The sequence below is a fragment of the Notechis scutatus genome, chromosome 1, assembly GCF_049901735.1.
Source record: "Notechis scutatus isolate UNSWTSFEM ecotype Mainland chromosome 1, rNotScu1.2, whole genome shotgun sequence".
In the NCBI taxonomy this organism is placed as follows: Eukaryota; Metazoa; Chordata; class Lepidosauria; order Squamata; family Elapidae; genus Notechis; species Notechis scutatus.
Genome location: NC_142009.1, coordinates 95,419,382 through 95,438,202, shown reverse-complemented (window position 1 = coordinate 95,438,202; position 18,821 = coordinate 95,419,382). Strand labels below are relative to the sequence as shown.

The window sequence follows — 18,821 nt, the reverse complement described above, 5'->3', positions numbered from 1 at the left end:
GATACTGGAAGAAGCTTCACATAAAAATCTAAGCCTAACAAATGTTTTCAAATGCTGAATAATTTAACAGATGGAGAAATGCTTGTATAGCACTTTGAAATGTAAACTGTTGCACCATTTATTATGATCTGCTGTTACAAGCATTTTTTTTTTATTCAATTCCTTCTTTCTTATAGAATATCTACACAGTCAGCTTCTCTAAACCTGGCTTTGTGGAGATGCCTCCAGTCTCTCTTGAAGTGGGAACAGAAATTCACCTGTCCTTCAGTACTAAAAATGAATCTGGTATCATACTCTTTGGTACTAATGAAATATCTGTACCTCCAAGAAGGAAACGCAGACAAACAGGGCAGGTATGGAATGATAAAGGGATTGTTTGATTGACTCTTATGAGCAAATAATTGGCAGGTACATGCCCAGATTTTTGAACAGAAATATTCCAGGTTTAGTTTACAACATCCTAAAATGGAATGCAGTCTCAAGAAAATTCATTCAGTTCTTCTTCTAACAGCTTTAAATCAAATAAAATTTTAAACTTTATTGTATTATTTTAAAATTATTTTAATTGACAGGATAGAAAGACAGGGTATAAATTAATTAAATAACATTTAAGCAGCTTAATAGCTTAATTGATACAGGGTTTATATTTAGAAAAGGAGGGGAAGGGAAGGGAAGAGAATGGAAAGTTTGATGCTGTGATAAAAATCATGAAACTAGAAACCAAAAAAAAACTGTGACTACTCTTGCTGCCAATGAAGGGATGAAGCCAACTGAATGCCTTTGACCAATCACTTTCTCTGAGCTGTAGAAAGTAAGCAAGGGTGAATTATAATTATGGGAATGAATGAAATTCAATGAAGAGTAAAGCAAGGTTCTACACTTAGGCAAGAAAAACCAAATCTACAGGTGCAGATTAGGTGAAACGTGGCTCAACAGCAGTAACTGTGAGAAGGATCTTGGAGTCCTAGTGGACACTTACTTAAATATGAGCCAGCAGTGTGCTGCAGCTGCCAAAAAAGCCAGCATAGTCCTAGGCTGCATTAACAGAAGGATAGAATCAAGATCATGTGAAATGTTAGTACCATTTTATAATGCTTTGAGAAGACCACACTTGGAATATTACATCCAGTTTTTGGTCACCACAATATAAAAAAGATGTGCAGATTCTGGAAAGAGTGCAGACAACCACAAAGACAATTGGACCCTAGGGGCAAAACAGGAACAGTTGCAGGAATTGGGTATCTAGTGGAATGAAGGACTAGGGGTGACATGATAGCAATGTTCCAATATTTGAGGGGCTGCCACAAAGAAGAGGGGGTCAACCTATTTTCCAAAGCACCAGAAGGCAAGGCAAGAAGCAATGTATGGAAGCTAAACAAGGAGAGAAGCAACTGACTTGGTGCTAGGAGACTGTTGGGGATTTAAACATAGCAGGTAAAGTGGGTATGAATATCCCTTCTGACTCCAGAGAAAGTCTCTCTCTCTCTAGTTCCAAAGAGGATTGCACTTTCCCCGTAGAGCAGATCCACAGTCTTGAATTTGTCCCGGACTTTTGGCTCCTGCTTGAGCAGCAGATCGAGACCATAGCCAGGACATCCTTTGCACTTTTCTTGTGAGATGGAGCATGTGGGGGTGGGGTGGTTAAATTTGTCTTGGTCTTCTTGGATTGTGCCATTCTGCTCCTTTGGTGTATGATTTAAGGAACACCTTAGAAGAGCTGTTTAGGGAAATCTTAATAACACTTTTAGAAACTGTGGAAAGAGTACCATTCAAACTCTGGTTTTCAGTGATGTATTCAGATGATAAACACATATTCCCTTCCCTTTTTAATGATATCAGTACAATGATACAGATTCGAAGTCCATCATACCTTCAAATCATTGCTGGTGGCTAAAATTAGCCAGGTTCTCCAAATTTAATAACAATAATTTATTAAACTTGCATGCCATCTAACTAATACTGTAATGGGATCTTTTTTCCCCTGTGTGCCCTTTTCTGAATTACCAGAAGAGGAGTCTGTGTCATCTTGGAGAAAATGATTGTAAAAAACATAAAATTAGGAATACATGCTTTCTGCTGAAATGCTTGTGGTTTCTTACAGGTGTATTATGCTGTATTCCTGAATGGAGGTCGACTTGAAGTACATATTTCTACTGGAGTAAGAGATCCACGCAGGATCATTGTGAAACCTGAGTCTGGTGAATTTCATGATGGCAAAGAACACTCCCTTTGGTTGGAGAGACTTGGAGGGTAATAAAACAGAAATTAGGGGTTCTGCATGAACCCTCTACCGCCTGAAACTGTAAGAGAGAAAAATAAAATGGCTGTGTAATTTTCATTTAAAAGCCATCTTCTGACAGTGGTGAATTTATTACTACACAGGTTATGCTTTAGTGTAGGCATTACTGCTTCAGGTTTTCTTTAATCTAAATGGCTTTGTTTAAACTTAGACATCTGTTGTAAATGCACTGTAAATGCAGCCAAGGAATTGGATCATGAGTTTATATCAAAGAACAACTTCCAGTAAGAAGAAGCCAAAGTAACAGCAGGGCCTAACAGACCAGAAATTAAACTTCTATATATTTGTATGCTATTTATAAAATCTTACTGAAGTAAAGAGTAAGAGAGTTTGGATTGCCAAGTAAAAAAATTTAAAAAAACGTAGTCACCAAACCAGTAGTAACACCAGTTGAATCCCATCCCTGTAGAAGGAGGTCATGCTGGCTGCAATTCTTTTTGCAACAAAGTTAGGATATACATAAGCCACATGAAAATAAATGATGGTGGCTTAAGGAAAGAAGATGAATGCATTATGACCCTATACAAATTAGAAGCTTCCTTTGATCATAACAGGATATATGTTATGATTTTTTGCTCTGAGAAAGTTTTTTAAACTGGTTTCTCACTGCATGTATGATATATAGTTGGACTCTCCCATCTCCGAGTAATCTTAAAATGCTCTGAAAAAGTTTTTAAACTGGTTTCTCACTGCATCTATGGTATATAGCCGAGTTCTTCTGTAACCTTTTAAAAAGTCTGTCAGCAATGACTGTGTAAGTTTGGGAAGGAAACAAATAACCTTGCCGCTAGTTTTTTTCCCCCAAGCAGAGTGTTATTTTAACGCATTGCACCTTGGTGGTTTCAAAAATGCACCGTATGTTAAGGTAAGATACTCTGGTCACCTGTCAACAGGTCCATTCCCTTTTGTATCCACCATTAGTAAAATGAATACAGTATAACAAACACAGGAAATACCCAGCTGAAGAAGAAGAAAAAAATACAACATTGATTGCCAGACCACTAAATATCCATAAAATTGTGGCTAAAGCCAGCAATGGATTTGGAAAGCTTTTCTCTGCTTGGCTGCTTCCTTCTCGGGCCCAGTGGCAGGCTAAGCCCAAGAAGGATGTAGAACAGTTCAGCCAGAGTTCAGTTCTTTATTTGCTTATACAACAGACAGAATCGTGGGATACTGAGCTCTTAATACCCTCAACCTAACAGATATCCCCTGGGAGATTTTAAGGAGTGGCTATCCAAACTCTCTTCCTCTGTCTCCTACCTAGCATCTATTGGGGGCAATATGCTGACTCTGTAAACCACTTAAAGAGGGCTGTAAAGTATTGTAAAGTGGTATATAAGTCTAAGTGCTATTGCTATTGCTGTCTGTCTGTCTGTCTGTCTGTTGGAAGAAATGTCCATCTGGGTTCAGTTCCAAGTGGGAAGAAAGACACTGGAAACATGGAGACTGCTTGGAAGGATGGTTTAATGGTGGAACAGGACCACATGGTTTGAGGTCCCGGGCCAAACTGAGCACATGGTTGAGAGAGGGAGAGAGATTGATACCCTCTGTTGGACTTAGGAACTTACTTCCTGTTTCTGTGGCAAGAAATGTATCCTGACTGGTTGTCAGACTCCCATGGGGGCATGCAGGGGTACCTTTGTAGGTTGTCTTGAGTCCCAGGCTTGGTTGAATCTTGCTGAGTGATGTAATGAAGGGGCTTTAGGCAATTCCTATTATGGCTTAATGGCTTTTTCCTGATTTGGATCTGAGTGAGGGCTAATCCTATCACCCTAGTGCTGAAGATCTTTTGTGTTGGAGATAAGATGGTCCAGTCTTTTGTCTTGTAGATAAGCTGGCACCAAAATATCTGCTGGGGCTGAGTTTCTGTGTCCCTTAAGATTTCTATTTCTCTTTTAGGGGAAATATTCTGCCTTTTTAATATTTCCTAGAATATTTCATTCTTCTATGAGAGGGGTCTCACTATCTTTCTACATATCTGTCTGTCTGTCTGTCTGTCTGTCTGTCTGTCTGTCTATCTATCTATCTATCTATCTATCTATCTATCTATCTATCTATGCAGCAATTGTAAATTTTATTAAATTCCCAGTAGCTAAAAATGTTCTTAATATTTCACTGATAATAAGGAAATTGATATATTGCTAGCACTACAATAAGACTAATTTAAAATCCCAAACAATACATCATTTATTTTAGCAATATAAATTGAAACAAGACTGTGTTGATAAGTTTACTTACAAGGACAGTTTGTAGTTATTACTGCTTCATACTTTTTTTCTAGCAGATAGAAATACAGCCTAAGGCTAAGCTCATTCTTTAAAGAAGCTGTTGAGGTAATTCCCCGTTAGGAGAATGAGCACATACAGGGAGACATATTTAAGAGAAGTGTTTGAATAATACACACACAGTACACAGATACACTGTACAGTAAATGTAGGTTTTTACTTCCAGACTGTTTAAGCAAAGTTCAAGATAAGCAATCCAAAATCATTCACAGGTAAATCAGTCAGTTTTTTCAATCCACGGATAATCCAAATATCAAATTCCAGTGTCAAAAACAGTTCAGTATCAGACTTACATTAAATCCAGTAATATCAGTCAATTAGAAGAAATGGAGCAACGGCAATACTTTCCAACAGAAGGAAACAGAGATACACTCACACACTCTTCTGAGACTCAGACAAACCAGGTTTCTGGCTCCATCTGATGGCCGTTTGAGAAACCACACCTAATTACAGTTTTGCATTTTCTTAAAGATACAGTTTTAAAATGTTTATCCTGGTTTATATATTTCTAACCCAAATAGCTGTTAGGTGACTTATATTCCTAACAGAAGCCTTTATATCCAAACCACATGTAAAGCAAACATCAGATTTTTACAAACTGGATTGTTGTAAAACTGGAAAGAAATAATTTATCACACTTATCACTCCATCTGCTAATTATCATGCAGGCTTTATTTTATTAAAAGTACAGTGCATTTTTGAAAATTCTTTGGAAAGCTAATTGCCCATATAATTATGAACTAATTGCTGTCCATTCCAGGGTAATTATGTAATAGCATTGACAAGTGAGGTTCTTTCTTTGTGTACTGGTCATCTCTGCCTGTGGATAAGCATTTTTTTTTTGGACAAATTCAACAATAGCAAAGTGCTATGTAAATTATTAGAGATTTAACCAGCAACTATGTTAATAAGTCATTATACATATTTCTAGCTTTGCTATAAAGATTGTGTCTTAGGGCCTGTTAATAACGTCTAACAAGAACATAGGCTTTTATTACTGTATTATCTGGCATGGAACCCATTTGGAAGGGAGGAAAAAAAAGTGAATGCTTTATCTCAATGCCTATTCTGAAAACTAGTGTGGCTTAGTATACATAATCATAGTGTAAAACAGTGATCCCCAACCTTTTTATGCCGCGGCCCGGTGCCGGCATCAGCTGGGCGCCGCGCCCGGTCCAGCATCAGGTGGGCGCCGCCATCTTTTTGATGAAAAGTGCTTCCGGTGAGCTTTCTACCGGAAAAGCTCACCGGAAGCACTTTTTCGTCAAAAAGATGGCGGCGCCAGCAACCAGCGCCCGGTAGGAGTTGTTCAGCGGACGGTGCCGGTCCGCGGACCGGTGGTTGGGGACCCCTGGTGTAAAAGGTTGAAAAAGAACTGTTGTTCTAAGCTTCTGTATAAACTGACTGGAAAAACCTCTTTCAGTGCTGAGTTACTATTATGTTTAGCTATTTTCACCTTTGGGCCCAGGCTAAAAAATGAATGCATTTCTCTTTGTTGTGTCCAGTTCTTTTATGTTGAGCATTATTGAGCAATTTTGTTGACTTGCAAAATTAGGAATTGGTAAGGTCGTAAAGCTCATGTAAACGGACCAGACTACTTCCATGCTCATTATTTACTACTAATATATTTATTTACATACCTTGAAATTGAATTCCATTGCTCTCTTTTGGCATCCATAGCTTCGGAAATGTTACCTCTATAAGTTCTCTAGAAATGTTTTAACTTATATCAACAGCTAATAAGAAGATGTTAAGGTTCATTCCATTTAAGCCATTGTTGAAGAAGCAATACATCTAAAAGAAAATAAAGAATTCAGAGGAGGAGGGGGAGAATGTAACAGTGATTGTCATCCTTGTTAAGCTAGAGATGAAATAAAACCAAGGAACATTAGTATTCTCTCTATGTTTTGGATATGTCCATTAGTAACTTGTTACTGGTTAAATAACCTATGGTAAACCAGGATTGGAAGGAAATTTGCAATACTGCAGGGAAATTACAGCTGAAAGATGCTAACATACTGTTAAATTATTATATTCTGGTATTTTGTGTATAGAGAGGCTGGCTCAATTACATTTGTCAGGGCTCAGATTCAAGGACTCTATAAATCAATGGGAAGACAAGATCAAACAGTATAATTCCATACAGTCATGATTTGGTGGTCAAAGGGGAAAAATTGAATTCATATCCTTCTTTCTCACTGTTTCAAAATGTCCAGCTTTTTTAAGGCCATCATTTCAGTGTTGTATCTTAATCAGTGCAATTTCCTAATGGTGGGCTTTTCGTAATTCTGCAGGCTGTTTGCCATTCAAGTAGATGAGGACAGAAGACAATCCCAGCGACTCCCAACAGATCAGCCTATGTCCATTAAAGGGCTTTTTGTGGGAGGAACACCACCTGAATTTCACATACCCCCAATTAAAAACATACCTGCATTTGATGGCTGTATATGGAACCTGGTTGTCAATGCTGTGTAAGTATATGTTAATATTGCTCCAGAAACATATCACTCTTAAATATTTGTGGCTTCCCATATTTTACATAAAGGGAAGATTTAAAAGAACTGCTTCCAAACTTGAATCAGAATCAGAATAGAGCTGGAAGGGACCTTGGAAGTCTTCTAGTCCAGCCCTCTGCTCAAGCAGGAGATCCTATATCATTTCAGACTGTCCAGTCTCTTCATAAAACCTCAAGTGATGAAGCACCAACAACATCTGAAGGCCAGCTGTTCCACTGGTTAATTGTCCTCACTGTTAGGGAGTTTCTCCTTAATCCCAGGTTGCATCTCTCCTTTATTACTGTCGTTTCCACCCATTGTTTCTTGTCTTTCTTGTTTCTTTGGAAAAGAAATTGAAGAAAAAATCCTGGTCCCTGTCTATTTTCATCATCCTTTTGTTCATAGTAGCCTTGGCTGACCTCAAACAAATGTAGCTGTCAGCCATCAAAAGGATACCCATTCCTGTCCTGGGGAAAAATAAAATTTGGCTTTCTTTTGCCTCTCAAGGAAGGGATCAGCATGTTGGAGAAGATACGTCAAAACATTTCTGACTTTCCTTTTTGTCCATGATCAGTCTGGAGAGGTAATGAAAGGCTCAGGCTCTTTTTCCCGTAGTGATATTCATGAGATTTGGGCTTGAATATAGCCTGTTCAATCATTCTGGGAAAATTATGTAAATTTTCCCTGAGGGCTCATATCCATAGGCAGGACTTTGGCCTCTTCTCCTAAGGATAGTTACTATCATTCAGAGTCTACTTTCTGAGGATTTCACATCTATTTCTTCTTTTAATAGTTTTTAATTTCTTAATGTAAACTGCTCACAAGTCATCTGGAATGAAACAGTCTCTAAATATAACAACCACAATCATAGTATCTTAATTATCTGTATTAGTGACCTGGGATATCATAGATCTTCGGTATGAAGAAATGATTTGCTATATTTTTTTTATCTTGCCATTACTCCAAGCACCTCAAAATAGTGTTCAAGTCTCTGAGTCATCTGTTTTAATATAAGAAGTTGACTAAGGTTAAGAAATAAGTCTTAGTCCATGGTCACTCTGTGTATTTCATGGCTGTGGAGATTTAAACTCAGTCAGTAGTGTCGTCTTCAATATGGTAATAATGGAACTCTCAGCATTCTGAGTAACACACATCCACCAAAAGCAGAACTCTGAGGCAGGTAGATTCCTCAAAGAACATGTTTATTGCATACATCATATCAGCACAGCTAGTGAAAACCAACTCTAAAAGTTCCTGTGGTTTTTCCCCTAATTAAAAGAGCAAATATCCCCACCCCCACCCCCAAGCATCACAGTCACATTGTCCAATGTAAGTACCTGGGAGGTTGCTTGGTCACTCCTTTCCTCCTTCACTTGCCTCTTGTTGGGATGGCCTTGCTTCCCACAAGAAAACTTTTTGTTTTGACTGGTAGCCTGTCTATCTCCTTACCTCATCCCTTCCCCCTTTCAAAAGCTATGGCAGCTATAAGGCAGGAAAAGATGGCTTCAGCCAGGTTTGCTTCAGAGGTGACAGCAACATTGTCACTGCACATGCTAGAACCTTTTAAAGCAAATATAACATCACCCGGGTTCCACATAAATTAGTTACAATCCACACTGACTTGTTCATTTAACTAAGATAAAAGCATAGAAGAGATGATATTGAATAAGGCATTGTTTCATACTTCTGGTTTCATTGTGTTTCCATAGTCCAATGGATTTCGCCCAATCAGTAGCCTTTAAAAATGCAGATATAGGACAGTGTCCTGATTTAGGACCAGATCATGAAACGGAGCATGAAGATCCAACCCCCCAGACAACAAGTCATCCTGAACCAGAGGAGGAAGAAAGTAAAGCAAGTACAACTCCTCCTCCTCCTCCTCCTCCTTTCCCACCTTTACCTGTAAGTATTTCTGTGATATTACTCCAGGTGTTTTTTATATATATTTATGAGACTAGGATACCGCACAGTTGTACTATGTGGAACATTAACACTTTTTCACATTTTTTAACTAAGCACTTCAAAACTAAGGGTGCACAGAGGGTATTATAAAAATGCAATGTTGCTTGGGAGCTTATATTAGAGGAAGGCAATAGAGGGGAGTGTATGTGTATGTTAGATCAGCGGTCCCCAACCTTTCCAGCTTTGCAGACTGATGTGAGAGAAGGAAATGTTTCTATGTGAGCAGCAGGTGTGCATGCTCACACACACACCTACATTTGCATGAGAGGCAAGCAATCATGCTCGCTGCCACCATTCGTGCAAATGGAGCTGCGCATATGTGCTTATCAAATGCGTGCATGGCCTGGTTCTGAATGAGCTGAGGCAGAGGTGGTATTCAGCAGGTTCTGACCAGTTCTGGAGAACCGGTAGTGGAAATTTTGAGTAGTTCAGAGAACCAGCAAATACCACCTCTGACTGGAGATTTTACAGTATCCTTCCCCTGCCACGCCCACCAAGCCACGCCCACAGAACTGGTAGTAAAAAAAAAATGAATCCCACCACTGAGCTGCGGCCCATTTGAAACCAGGCCATGGCCTGTGGGTTGGGGACCCCATGTTAGATTACATATTCCAAGGAAGAAATAAATAAGCAAGAAAAGCTGTAGAGGAAAAATTAATGGCATAATGATTATGTCAAGGGAACTAAAACATTTCAAAGAATTTATTTGAGTCACAACCAAATATGTCTCTACAATGAAAGATAACCATTAACTGCTTGTAATATTAATAGACATGAATCTGATCCAGCAAAAAATGAAGAATATTTGAGTAGAATAATATTTACAAAATTTACCAACCAACAATGACAAAAACCCTTAATCTTAAAAAGAAACTACAGAGGAAATGTAAAAGTTAAAAAAGAATAAAAGTCCATTTCTGCAATATGTTACAAGACTTTTCAAGAAGTTTGAATAAAAAACCTATGACAACTTGGAATGGGATCTTTTCGTTGCAGCTATCAAAAAATAGACTGCATACTTAACATTTGTGTATACATGCAGAGAAACTCTGGGATGAATATAGGAAAAAAATAAGTCTACATTTTTCTCTTTTTATTTCATTATTGAATGCTAATTTTTGTATGAATCAGGGTACCCAGAAATCTGCTTAATGGAGAGAAAGCAGCTTGACAGATTACAAAATTTAATTGTCAACAGGACAAATTAAGATATTTAAATCTCTTAATTATACAGCGTTCTTCTACAACTCTCAATCTGAGTTAAAGTCTGTATGAGTAAATGGATGCAGAATTTGAACATAGTTAATAAAGATGATTAAAGATGATTAAGAAGTTTGATATATAAATAAATAAAGATGAAACAGTAGGGATTTCAATGAAAAATTGTTTGTTTATTTAATTAAATTTTTATGCTGGCCATTTCCCTTACGAGGTGACTCTGTGCAGCTTACAAGTAATATAATTTACAGAATTTTCTTTGTTGTTTATTATCTTCAATCTTTCTTTCTGCCTCCTCTTGACTCTAGTTGTATTAATCAAGTATCTTTAAAGTATAGTAGAGATGTATTTTGATTATAAAAAGGATATGAAATGGCTTATACTATAGTACATTTTTAATTTGTGCTATACTATTTTAATTATATAATATCTTAAATGTATTGATTCATTGCTCATGTTTTAAAGTTATATTGTTTTTTTTAAATCTGCATTATCTATTTTTTATATTTTTAAAAAATTTGTACTCATCTCAGTACTATCTTTTATATTTTTTTAAATCCTGCCTCTATTTTATTTTTTATAATAATTCAGGGTAGCAAACATGCACAGTACTCCTTCCTTCTCCTATTTTTCCTCACAACAACAACAACCCTGTGAGGTATGTTAGGCAGAAAGAGAGAGAGAGAGAGAGAGCCAAAGTCACCCATGCAACTTCCATGCCTAAAGTGGGACTAAAGCTTAATCTGCTGGTTTCTAAGCAGGCAGCTTCACCATTATACAGATTCCAAAATATTCATGCAGTGAATTAAGCCAATTCAACCCAGAAATACATTGTTACAATTTTTCCTCTGTCTTTTAAAATAATAGCATGTAGTTTATTAAAACAAATAGGAAAAGAAAGAGTCTCAGATGGCAGAAAGAATCAGATGAAATAATAATAATGATATTGAATAAGAGTAAAGAGAAGTAAAGAAATTGAATAAGAGGTTTTGGTATATTATATGGAAATGGTTTAAAACAGAATCATAATTTATCTGACTTGTTAAATTTACAATGGAAAAAGGTTTAAACATGTAATGAATAATGAATAATGAATGTAATGAATAATGATAATTTGTGTGTTTTAAAAATTAATAAAACTTGTTTTAAATAAAAAAGATGGCAGAAATCAAACAAAATCAAAACATGACATGCAACAGTTTGAAATAAGATTAGAAAATTGAAAAATGAAAGCACTCCCTGGGCATTTTTTGAAAGATACTGAAAGAAAAATCAGACAATAACAATGGCTTAAACATATTTTATTTTTTTTAAAAAAAGAAGCAAAAGGAAACCTTTTTGTACTCCAAGAAGAAGTCTTATGCACAGATGATATTAGGTCTAAATAGAAATAGAAAAGAAAAGAGAAAATAGAAAAGACTCAGTTTGAGGAGTAAATCTGGTTATGACAGGATAAGGATGAAACATTTGACCACATGGTAATGAGATGCAACAATATTACACAAGTTGATTACAAAAGAGAACATGTTCAGATTAGGATGACATTACACTGGCAGATTTGGTTGACTAATATTACACTGGCAGCTCACAGTCCATAAAAACTATTTGAAACATGAAATAGGAGGGTGTTGCACATGGCAGGGCAAAACTTTTAAGAGATTTTAAAACTCTGACTGATTGACAGTCAGCATGCCAGACATTATTATCAATGAAAAAACACGATTTAGTTAATTGATATAGCTATTCCAAGAGACAATAATTTTGAAGGCAGATAATTGGAAAAGACTGCAAAATAAGGTTTGCAAAAATCTGGGAATGGTTGACATTAGGGAATGGTTGACATTAGGGACTAGATGTAAGTGCCACAGTGACTTGGAATTTGGACTGCTTAAATTTTGAACAAATTATAACAGCCCAACTATAAACAACAGTACAGTTGAGCACTTCATACATATTTAAATACTACATTTACTTTTCCTAAACCCTTGAGTAGGGCTTGAATCTGAAGAAGAAAACCTGCCAACTTGCCATCAGTTGTAACACATGATCAGTGGAATTGAGATGATGATTGATGATGATAGACATTTGCCATAGGCACAAGACCTAATATAAACTATAATTTCACTATGTAAATTTCCATTATTTTAAAAGCTATTTTTATTATTATAATTTGTATTTAATATTAAGGAGTGAATTTTATATTCAGAGTTCCTTTAGATCTTCCTTTCATTATTTCCCATTATAATTCATTGTAGGTGTCTCAGATTAGATAATGACTATGGGGGTTTCCCAAGAAATGCCTTTTTTGATACTATTTTTGATATTCTATTACTTTGAAGTTTCTGCTGAAACTTCCATCACAACAGTAAATTTGGTCCTGTTGTGTTTGCGAGACGAACATCTGTGCAATTTAAAAAAATGGATAGAGATCAGTGACGCTATCTGCCAGGCCAGCAATTTTTTTTAGCTTCCAGTGAAATGGTTTATGTATGAACCTGTCATCTAAAGGAGAGAAAATTGGAATCCTATTATTTAATATCTTCTCTTTTCCTATTTTCAAAAAATAGAACTAATTATAATACAGCTCAATGTGTCAAGATCTCAACCATTACTCTCTGTCACAGTAACAAAAGTCTAGCATTTGTTTGCTACTTTCATCAGCTACTCTTATATAGAAACCACAGCGGAGAACCAGGCCAATCTCTCTCCTTGTCCAATACAATCACTGTCATATAAAATGGGATGCACAAGCAGAAAACCATTTATGCACAAATCTTATCTGTACCTGTTCAGAAGCCTCCGGTTGTTGTTGTTGTTGTTGTTTTAGAAGAGACTTTGGCTGGGGGGTGGGCTCTGAATTACACGTGTTGAATTACAGCAGGGGAATTGCTTCAATGAAAGAAGGAAGCAACAAACCCAAAAAATGACACGATATGTATGACAAAATATAGTGCGTCCTCTTGGCAGACTTGATTTATACATGGCATGCAGCTCTAAAGCACTCTAAGTATGGTTAAGGGTTAGTTACTCAGATTTAATAATGTAGGGTGGTAGATATATGTGATTTTTGAATAGGCAACATAAAGCATTAATTCATATATATATATATATATATATATATATATATATATATATATATATATATGTATGTATGTATGTATGTATGTATGTACGTACGTACGTATGTATGTATGTATGTATGGCCTTCAGCTTTGTTCGGGTATTTTCCCACGTCATTATAGTTGTGCTTTTAAATAATGACGTGGGAAAATACTAAACAAAGCTGAAGGCCATACATGTAAGTACCAGCGAAAACTTAAGAAAATATATATATATATATATATATATATATATATATATATATATATATATATATACGCACACACATGCACACACTAGTTGTATTGCATTTGATTTTTAAAAGATATACTGTACCTTTGTAACATGTTGCAAATTGAGCTAAAAATTTGCATGCAAGTATTGATTTCTTGTTTTCAGATAATTTCAATATTATTTGACTGGTGGTAGCAATGGTCACCTTACTGATATCATTATTTTACCATCTTCTATCCCAAAGGTAGCCATGTTTAACCCATTTTTAAAGAAAACTGCTATAAGCTTGGAACATGAGTTTTTAAGTGTTTTTTTCTTCTTCTTGAATATTTCCTTTGCAGCTTTGTATTAAACAAATCTCAGCCAAGCCCTGGGTAGATAGACATAATAGCTATTCAAGGTAAATAATAATAATAACAAGACTCCATTGGTAATGCTTAGCAAAAAAAATTTTAAAGCAAAGATTATTATTTTTCCAATAATAAAAGGGCAAATTGCCAATATATATATTTAATAGCTTTATTGTCAACAAAAACAGGAAGTAAACATAAAAGAAAATTGTTACAGTTCTACAGATTCACAAACACTGTGCATCAGTCGATCTGCTGGCGTGGTTCCCTCTTAAATTGTAGAAGAAAATGATTTCATAGGGTTATCAAGCTTTTTTGGAAAGTGGAACATTTGCTTTCTAAAGAAAAGGGCCCCAGCTTCTATTTTTGCTTTCATTTCATTTCATAAAGGACTCTGCTTGATGAATCAATGAATAATACTTTCATATAAGGCAGTTTTTTATGTTCAAGCTCAATAATTATTTTTGTCCCCTTCTTTGAATTGCTGGTTATTTCTATATAAGGTGCTGGCGCCTTTAGCGCCATTGATTAATTTTGTCTATGGGTCTCTTAAATGAAACATTAAATAAAATAGTTAAATATATACAGAAAGACTTTATATTAAACTAGGACAATTTCCACCAAACTGGCTAAGAAAAAAATATCAATATATCTATAAGAGCTCATGTGATATCAGTTTGATGGTGTTGTGGACAAGTCTTTCATAGGTTTGTTAGGAAAAGTTATTTGGTATTCTTAAACATGGGTATAAGTATGAAATACTCTTACTGTTGAAATAAAAATTGCAAACAAGTATCAAGTCATGAAAACAAGCATATGATGATACATTTTAGACCCCAAAATGTAAATTTCATCTAAACATTAGTGGGATTTCAGCCGGCTGACCTCTAAAAGGTCTTAAGAGTCACAGTGGACAGTATCACAAACATTTTAATACATTCGGCAGATGCTATTAAAAGGTGAATCCCGTGCTTGGAATCATTAAGAAGGAAACAGGAAATTGAATTGTCACCATCCTAGTCTCCTTATAAGAATTGTTGATGAGACTATAATTAGTCCATAATTAGACTAACATGTACAACTCTATGTACAGTTAGGGTCAACACAACTTAAACATAGAGCTGGAAAAGGGACCAAAAAGTTTCACCAAAGTGATTAGAGGGATGGGCAGGTTTTTTGTGCCTCTTTTTGGCTTCCAATAATGATCAAGAAAAACATGGTAGAAATATATAAATTCATGAATGGCATAAGAGAAAGTGATTTTTTCTTCTTCTTTCTCAGTACCAGAGCTCATCCATTGAAACCAAACAGACCTACAGAAGGAAATACTTTTTTTTAAGTAACACAGTCGTGTAATTAAAATACTGTCAGTAGCTGGTAAGGACAGCCAATTTTGAAGTGAACCAGGACAAGTCATGGAGGATCAGAGTATTAATGGCTACTAATATGGTGCTTTCTCACTACCTGCTGAATCTGTAGGCAGCTCTGCTTAAATCCTGCTTGCTCGGAAGTGCCAGCAAAAAGAAGCTTTTGCCCCCAGCCCACACTTGTGAGCTTCCCTGATGGATCCATGTGGCTACTGTGTGACACAGAACACTGGACTAGATCAGTCACGCCCTGATCCAGGAGGGCAATTATTATCTACTTTAAGTTCTAGCAGAATCTGTACAGGTGGTCCTCAACTTACAGTCACAATTGGAACAGGAACTTCTGTCACTAAGCAGAGAGTCATACACGATTATATGATATATAAAATGTATCACTGAAATCATTAAGTGTTCCCTCATCTTCCCTTTGGCTTTGCTTGTTGGAAGCCTCCTGAGATCACCAATGGCAATCATGTAACTCCAGAATGCTACAACCATTGTAAATACATGCTGGTTGCCAAGGGCAGGAACTCTATAATGGTCTTAAGTGTGAGGAGTGGTCATATCACTTTTTTCTCAGCTGTCATAACTTTGAACAATCATTAAAAGAATGGCTGTAGGTGGAGGACAACCTGTATTAGCTTTTAAGATGCTGCAAAAGATTCCTTAATATCTAAAACAGTTATTCCTCTAAAACGGTTTCCTATTTAGGCATCCTGCAGCTGGGAGTTTGTCCATGTGTCCCTCATATTGGCTAATTCTATTATTTCATCTAATAACTCACCAGCCTAAGAATCCACAGTATTGTAACATCAGAACCATGGATGTCAAGAATAATTATTTCTGCTTTTTTTTCCACTATATTGCTTTAGAAGCTTAGTCATTTTGGCTTCATCCCATGCAGGTGCTTTTACTGCAAATGCTTCTAATATGAAACGATTTGGACTGAATTCCTTGATTTGTATTTCATTGTGTTGTACTTGATGGGCGAGCTTCATGCAGGCAAATTCAGATTTTTCTTCCCCCTTCCTGTGTACTTTGAGCAGGGCCTTTGTCTTCAGTTTAAAGGAAGAAATCGGTTTAGAAAATAATGGACAGAGTAATGAGTTTGGCGGTTTTAGACATCAGGTTGCCACAAAGGCTGACTGCTTGCTACAAACACCGTTACCTAGGTACATCAACAATTGTTGCTTCTGCCTCACTTTGTTTACTGCTTCTCAGGAATTGCTTGCGGCTGAAGTGAAGAGCGCCAGTAGTTCAGCTGACTTTCACCTGACGGTATCTGCTAGTGTGGCCCTGCCTTTTTGCCTCCCCTTTACTTAACAATGCTTGATGAACTGCAGTGTGGTTTCGGTGACTAAATGGCTTCCCTCTCTTCTCCTTCCATCACTGGTGATGCAGTTTTTGTGCACAAAAGTGTGAGCTGGTCTGACAGCAATTCCATTTCCATAAATACTTCTACTAAAGGCACTGGTTTCTGTTGCCCTGGAAACATCAGCTCAAGGTTTCAGCTGAAAAACTTAAACAATTCCTTAAAATGTTCCATGATGTATGTATGTGGCTATGCTGGATGAGTGGGATTTGTCCTTATCATCCAGCCACATTTCATAAATAGTACATTAAATCTCAAGTAGGCAATGACTGCATAGGGAGGATTTTCTTTATCTCCCTTGTCAGTTACCATTTGCTGAAGGACTGCTCTCACACATTTGTACCCGAGCTCTTCCAGACATTCTCTTGATTTGGCCTTCTTACTCAATAGTATCACAAAACCAGAGCATTCAGCAATGCACATGTCATATTTACAGTGTTGCTATTGTAAGCATGATGCTCGCTCAGGAAGATCTAGCAAAGCAGGGAATTGGCAAGGAATCTGGATGGGTAGAATTGGCGTGCTTGGGTTTCAGGCATCACAAATACTTTATCTGGAAGTGCTTAAATGTTCAACTCGTTCTGTCTTTCTCCTTTAATTGCACTGGGACAGAGTAAGAAGAGTATGCTTGTTCTCATAAACCATTTTAAAACCTGTTTTTGTCCTCTGTTAAGATTTCTTTGCATGGACAAATTGTTACCAGAACATCAAGAGAACATCAAGAGAACATTATTTTAAAATATACATTTTATGGGGGTTTTTTTGTATGGTTTATATTCATGGTGTCTTAAAGATCTTTTGCAGTAAGAAATGCTTTGATTTGGATGGAGACAAATTAAAGAATATTTCTAACATAACTAAATACGTAAAAAAATATTTATTTTAGGAACTCGAAATCTATTCTGTCCCGAAGAATTATTGTTCTGTGATATTTTGTATCATTCTGTTAGATTTTTTCACAGTGCATCTAATAGAAACTGAACATAGATATTTATATTTGCCTTTTATAGCTAGCATTAAAAGGCCATTACTATAGCACAAGTATTTTAAAGGAATTTATTTGCAAGGAATCCCACATATATAAAATCCTTATATTATTTCCTTATTTTTATCACTATATTAAGGCCATACATATTCTTCTTTATTTTCTCCTCCTATTGAATTAGCAAAATTATAGTATTCAGGTAATTTTAACCATAATTATTTGGACCAACTTTTTTTATAAAACGGAAGATCCTTGAGATTCCAGAAAAGCTATTAAAAAGCTATTTTCAATTCTTCAGGATATTATTATGATGGTGCACTCACTATATATACATTTAGCACAAAACATTTTGCAGATTTTAAATCCACAGGTGTGCTTCTAGAAATCTCAGCTTGATTGAAATATGACATTATATGCTAAAGTGATTACATATCAACTTTCTTTTTCCAACTCAGTAATTTTCTGCAGTGGTAAGTAAGATCCATACTGTATATTTGATCCATCGTCTTAACAAGAGACAAAATGATTGGTGTTGGATTGCTTTATTACTGCACACTTGATCCTGCAACAGCAAATGCTGTATTATTTGTTTTATTCCAGCAGACAACATAAGCGTGTAAGTTTATTTGAACCTCATAAAAATTATGTCCAGTGTCTGGATTCACAAACCTACAATAGCAATAGCCAGCTTTTGCATAGAAGTAGTATTATGATTATAATTTCAATTCAACAGGAGTGAAAAAGTAGTGAGTTTTCAGTTGTAGATGGGATGCAACGTCTCCTATTGCTATAAGATGCAATTGTCAAGTGATTACTTATGCCGAAATGCAAGAATTAGAAAATAGTTAAAAGAGGAGAAAGGAATTCATTGTTTTACAATAACAAAATGTTCTTCAGGCAAAATATTGACTGCTTTCCTTAAAAGGTATGGAAGTGGTCTTGTTCTAAATTGCTGGTGCGCACAGAAGAAAAGATTATGAGGCTGTTTTGCTTTGCTTTGTAGGAACATTGTGCTGATGATGTGGAACCCATTACCTTGGAAGGGGGCAAGCAATTTGGCCTCTCAAGAAACAGCCATATTGCAGTTGCCTTTGATGACACAAAAGTTAAGAACAAGTAAGCTAATAGTTTCCCACCATAGATTTGAGGTGGGTA

General features: G+C 36.2%; 1 protein-coding gene across 8 annotated transcripts in view; it reads left to right on the top strand.

The window, feature by feature from the left end:
• The window catches only part of LAMA2 (laminin subunit alpha 2), a 423,950-nt gene that overhangs the window by 392,479 nt on the left and 12,650 nt on the right, over positions 1-18,821 (top strand). For 6 of the 8 annotated variants that reach the window (XM_087972045.1, XM_087972041.1, XM_087972015.1 and 3 more), the window contains 6 exons: positions 177-353; positions 2,102-2,250; positions 6,879-7,055; positions 8,789-8,981; positions 16,531-16,587; positions 18,670-18,782. In XM_087972045.1, coding sequence (XP_087828171.1) covers positions 177-353; positions 2,102-2,250; positions 6,879-7,055; positions 8,789-8,981; positions 16,531-16,587; positions 18,670-18,782 — 866 coding nt within the window. The remainder of the gene's footprint in view (positions 1-176; positions 354-2,101; positions 2,251-6,878; positions 7,056-8,788; positions 8,982-16,530; positions 16,588-18,669; positions 18,783-18,821) is intronic. The other 2 variants (XM_087972023.1, XM_087972058.1) reach the window with 1 other exon arrangement.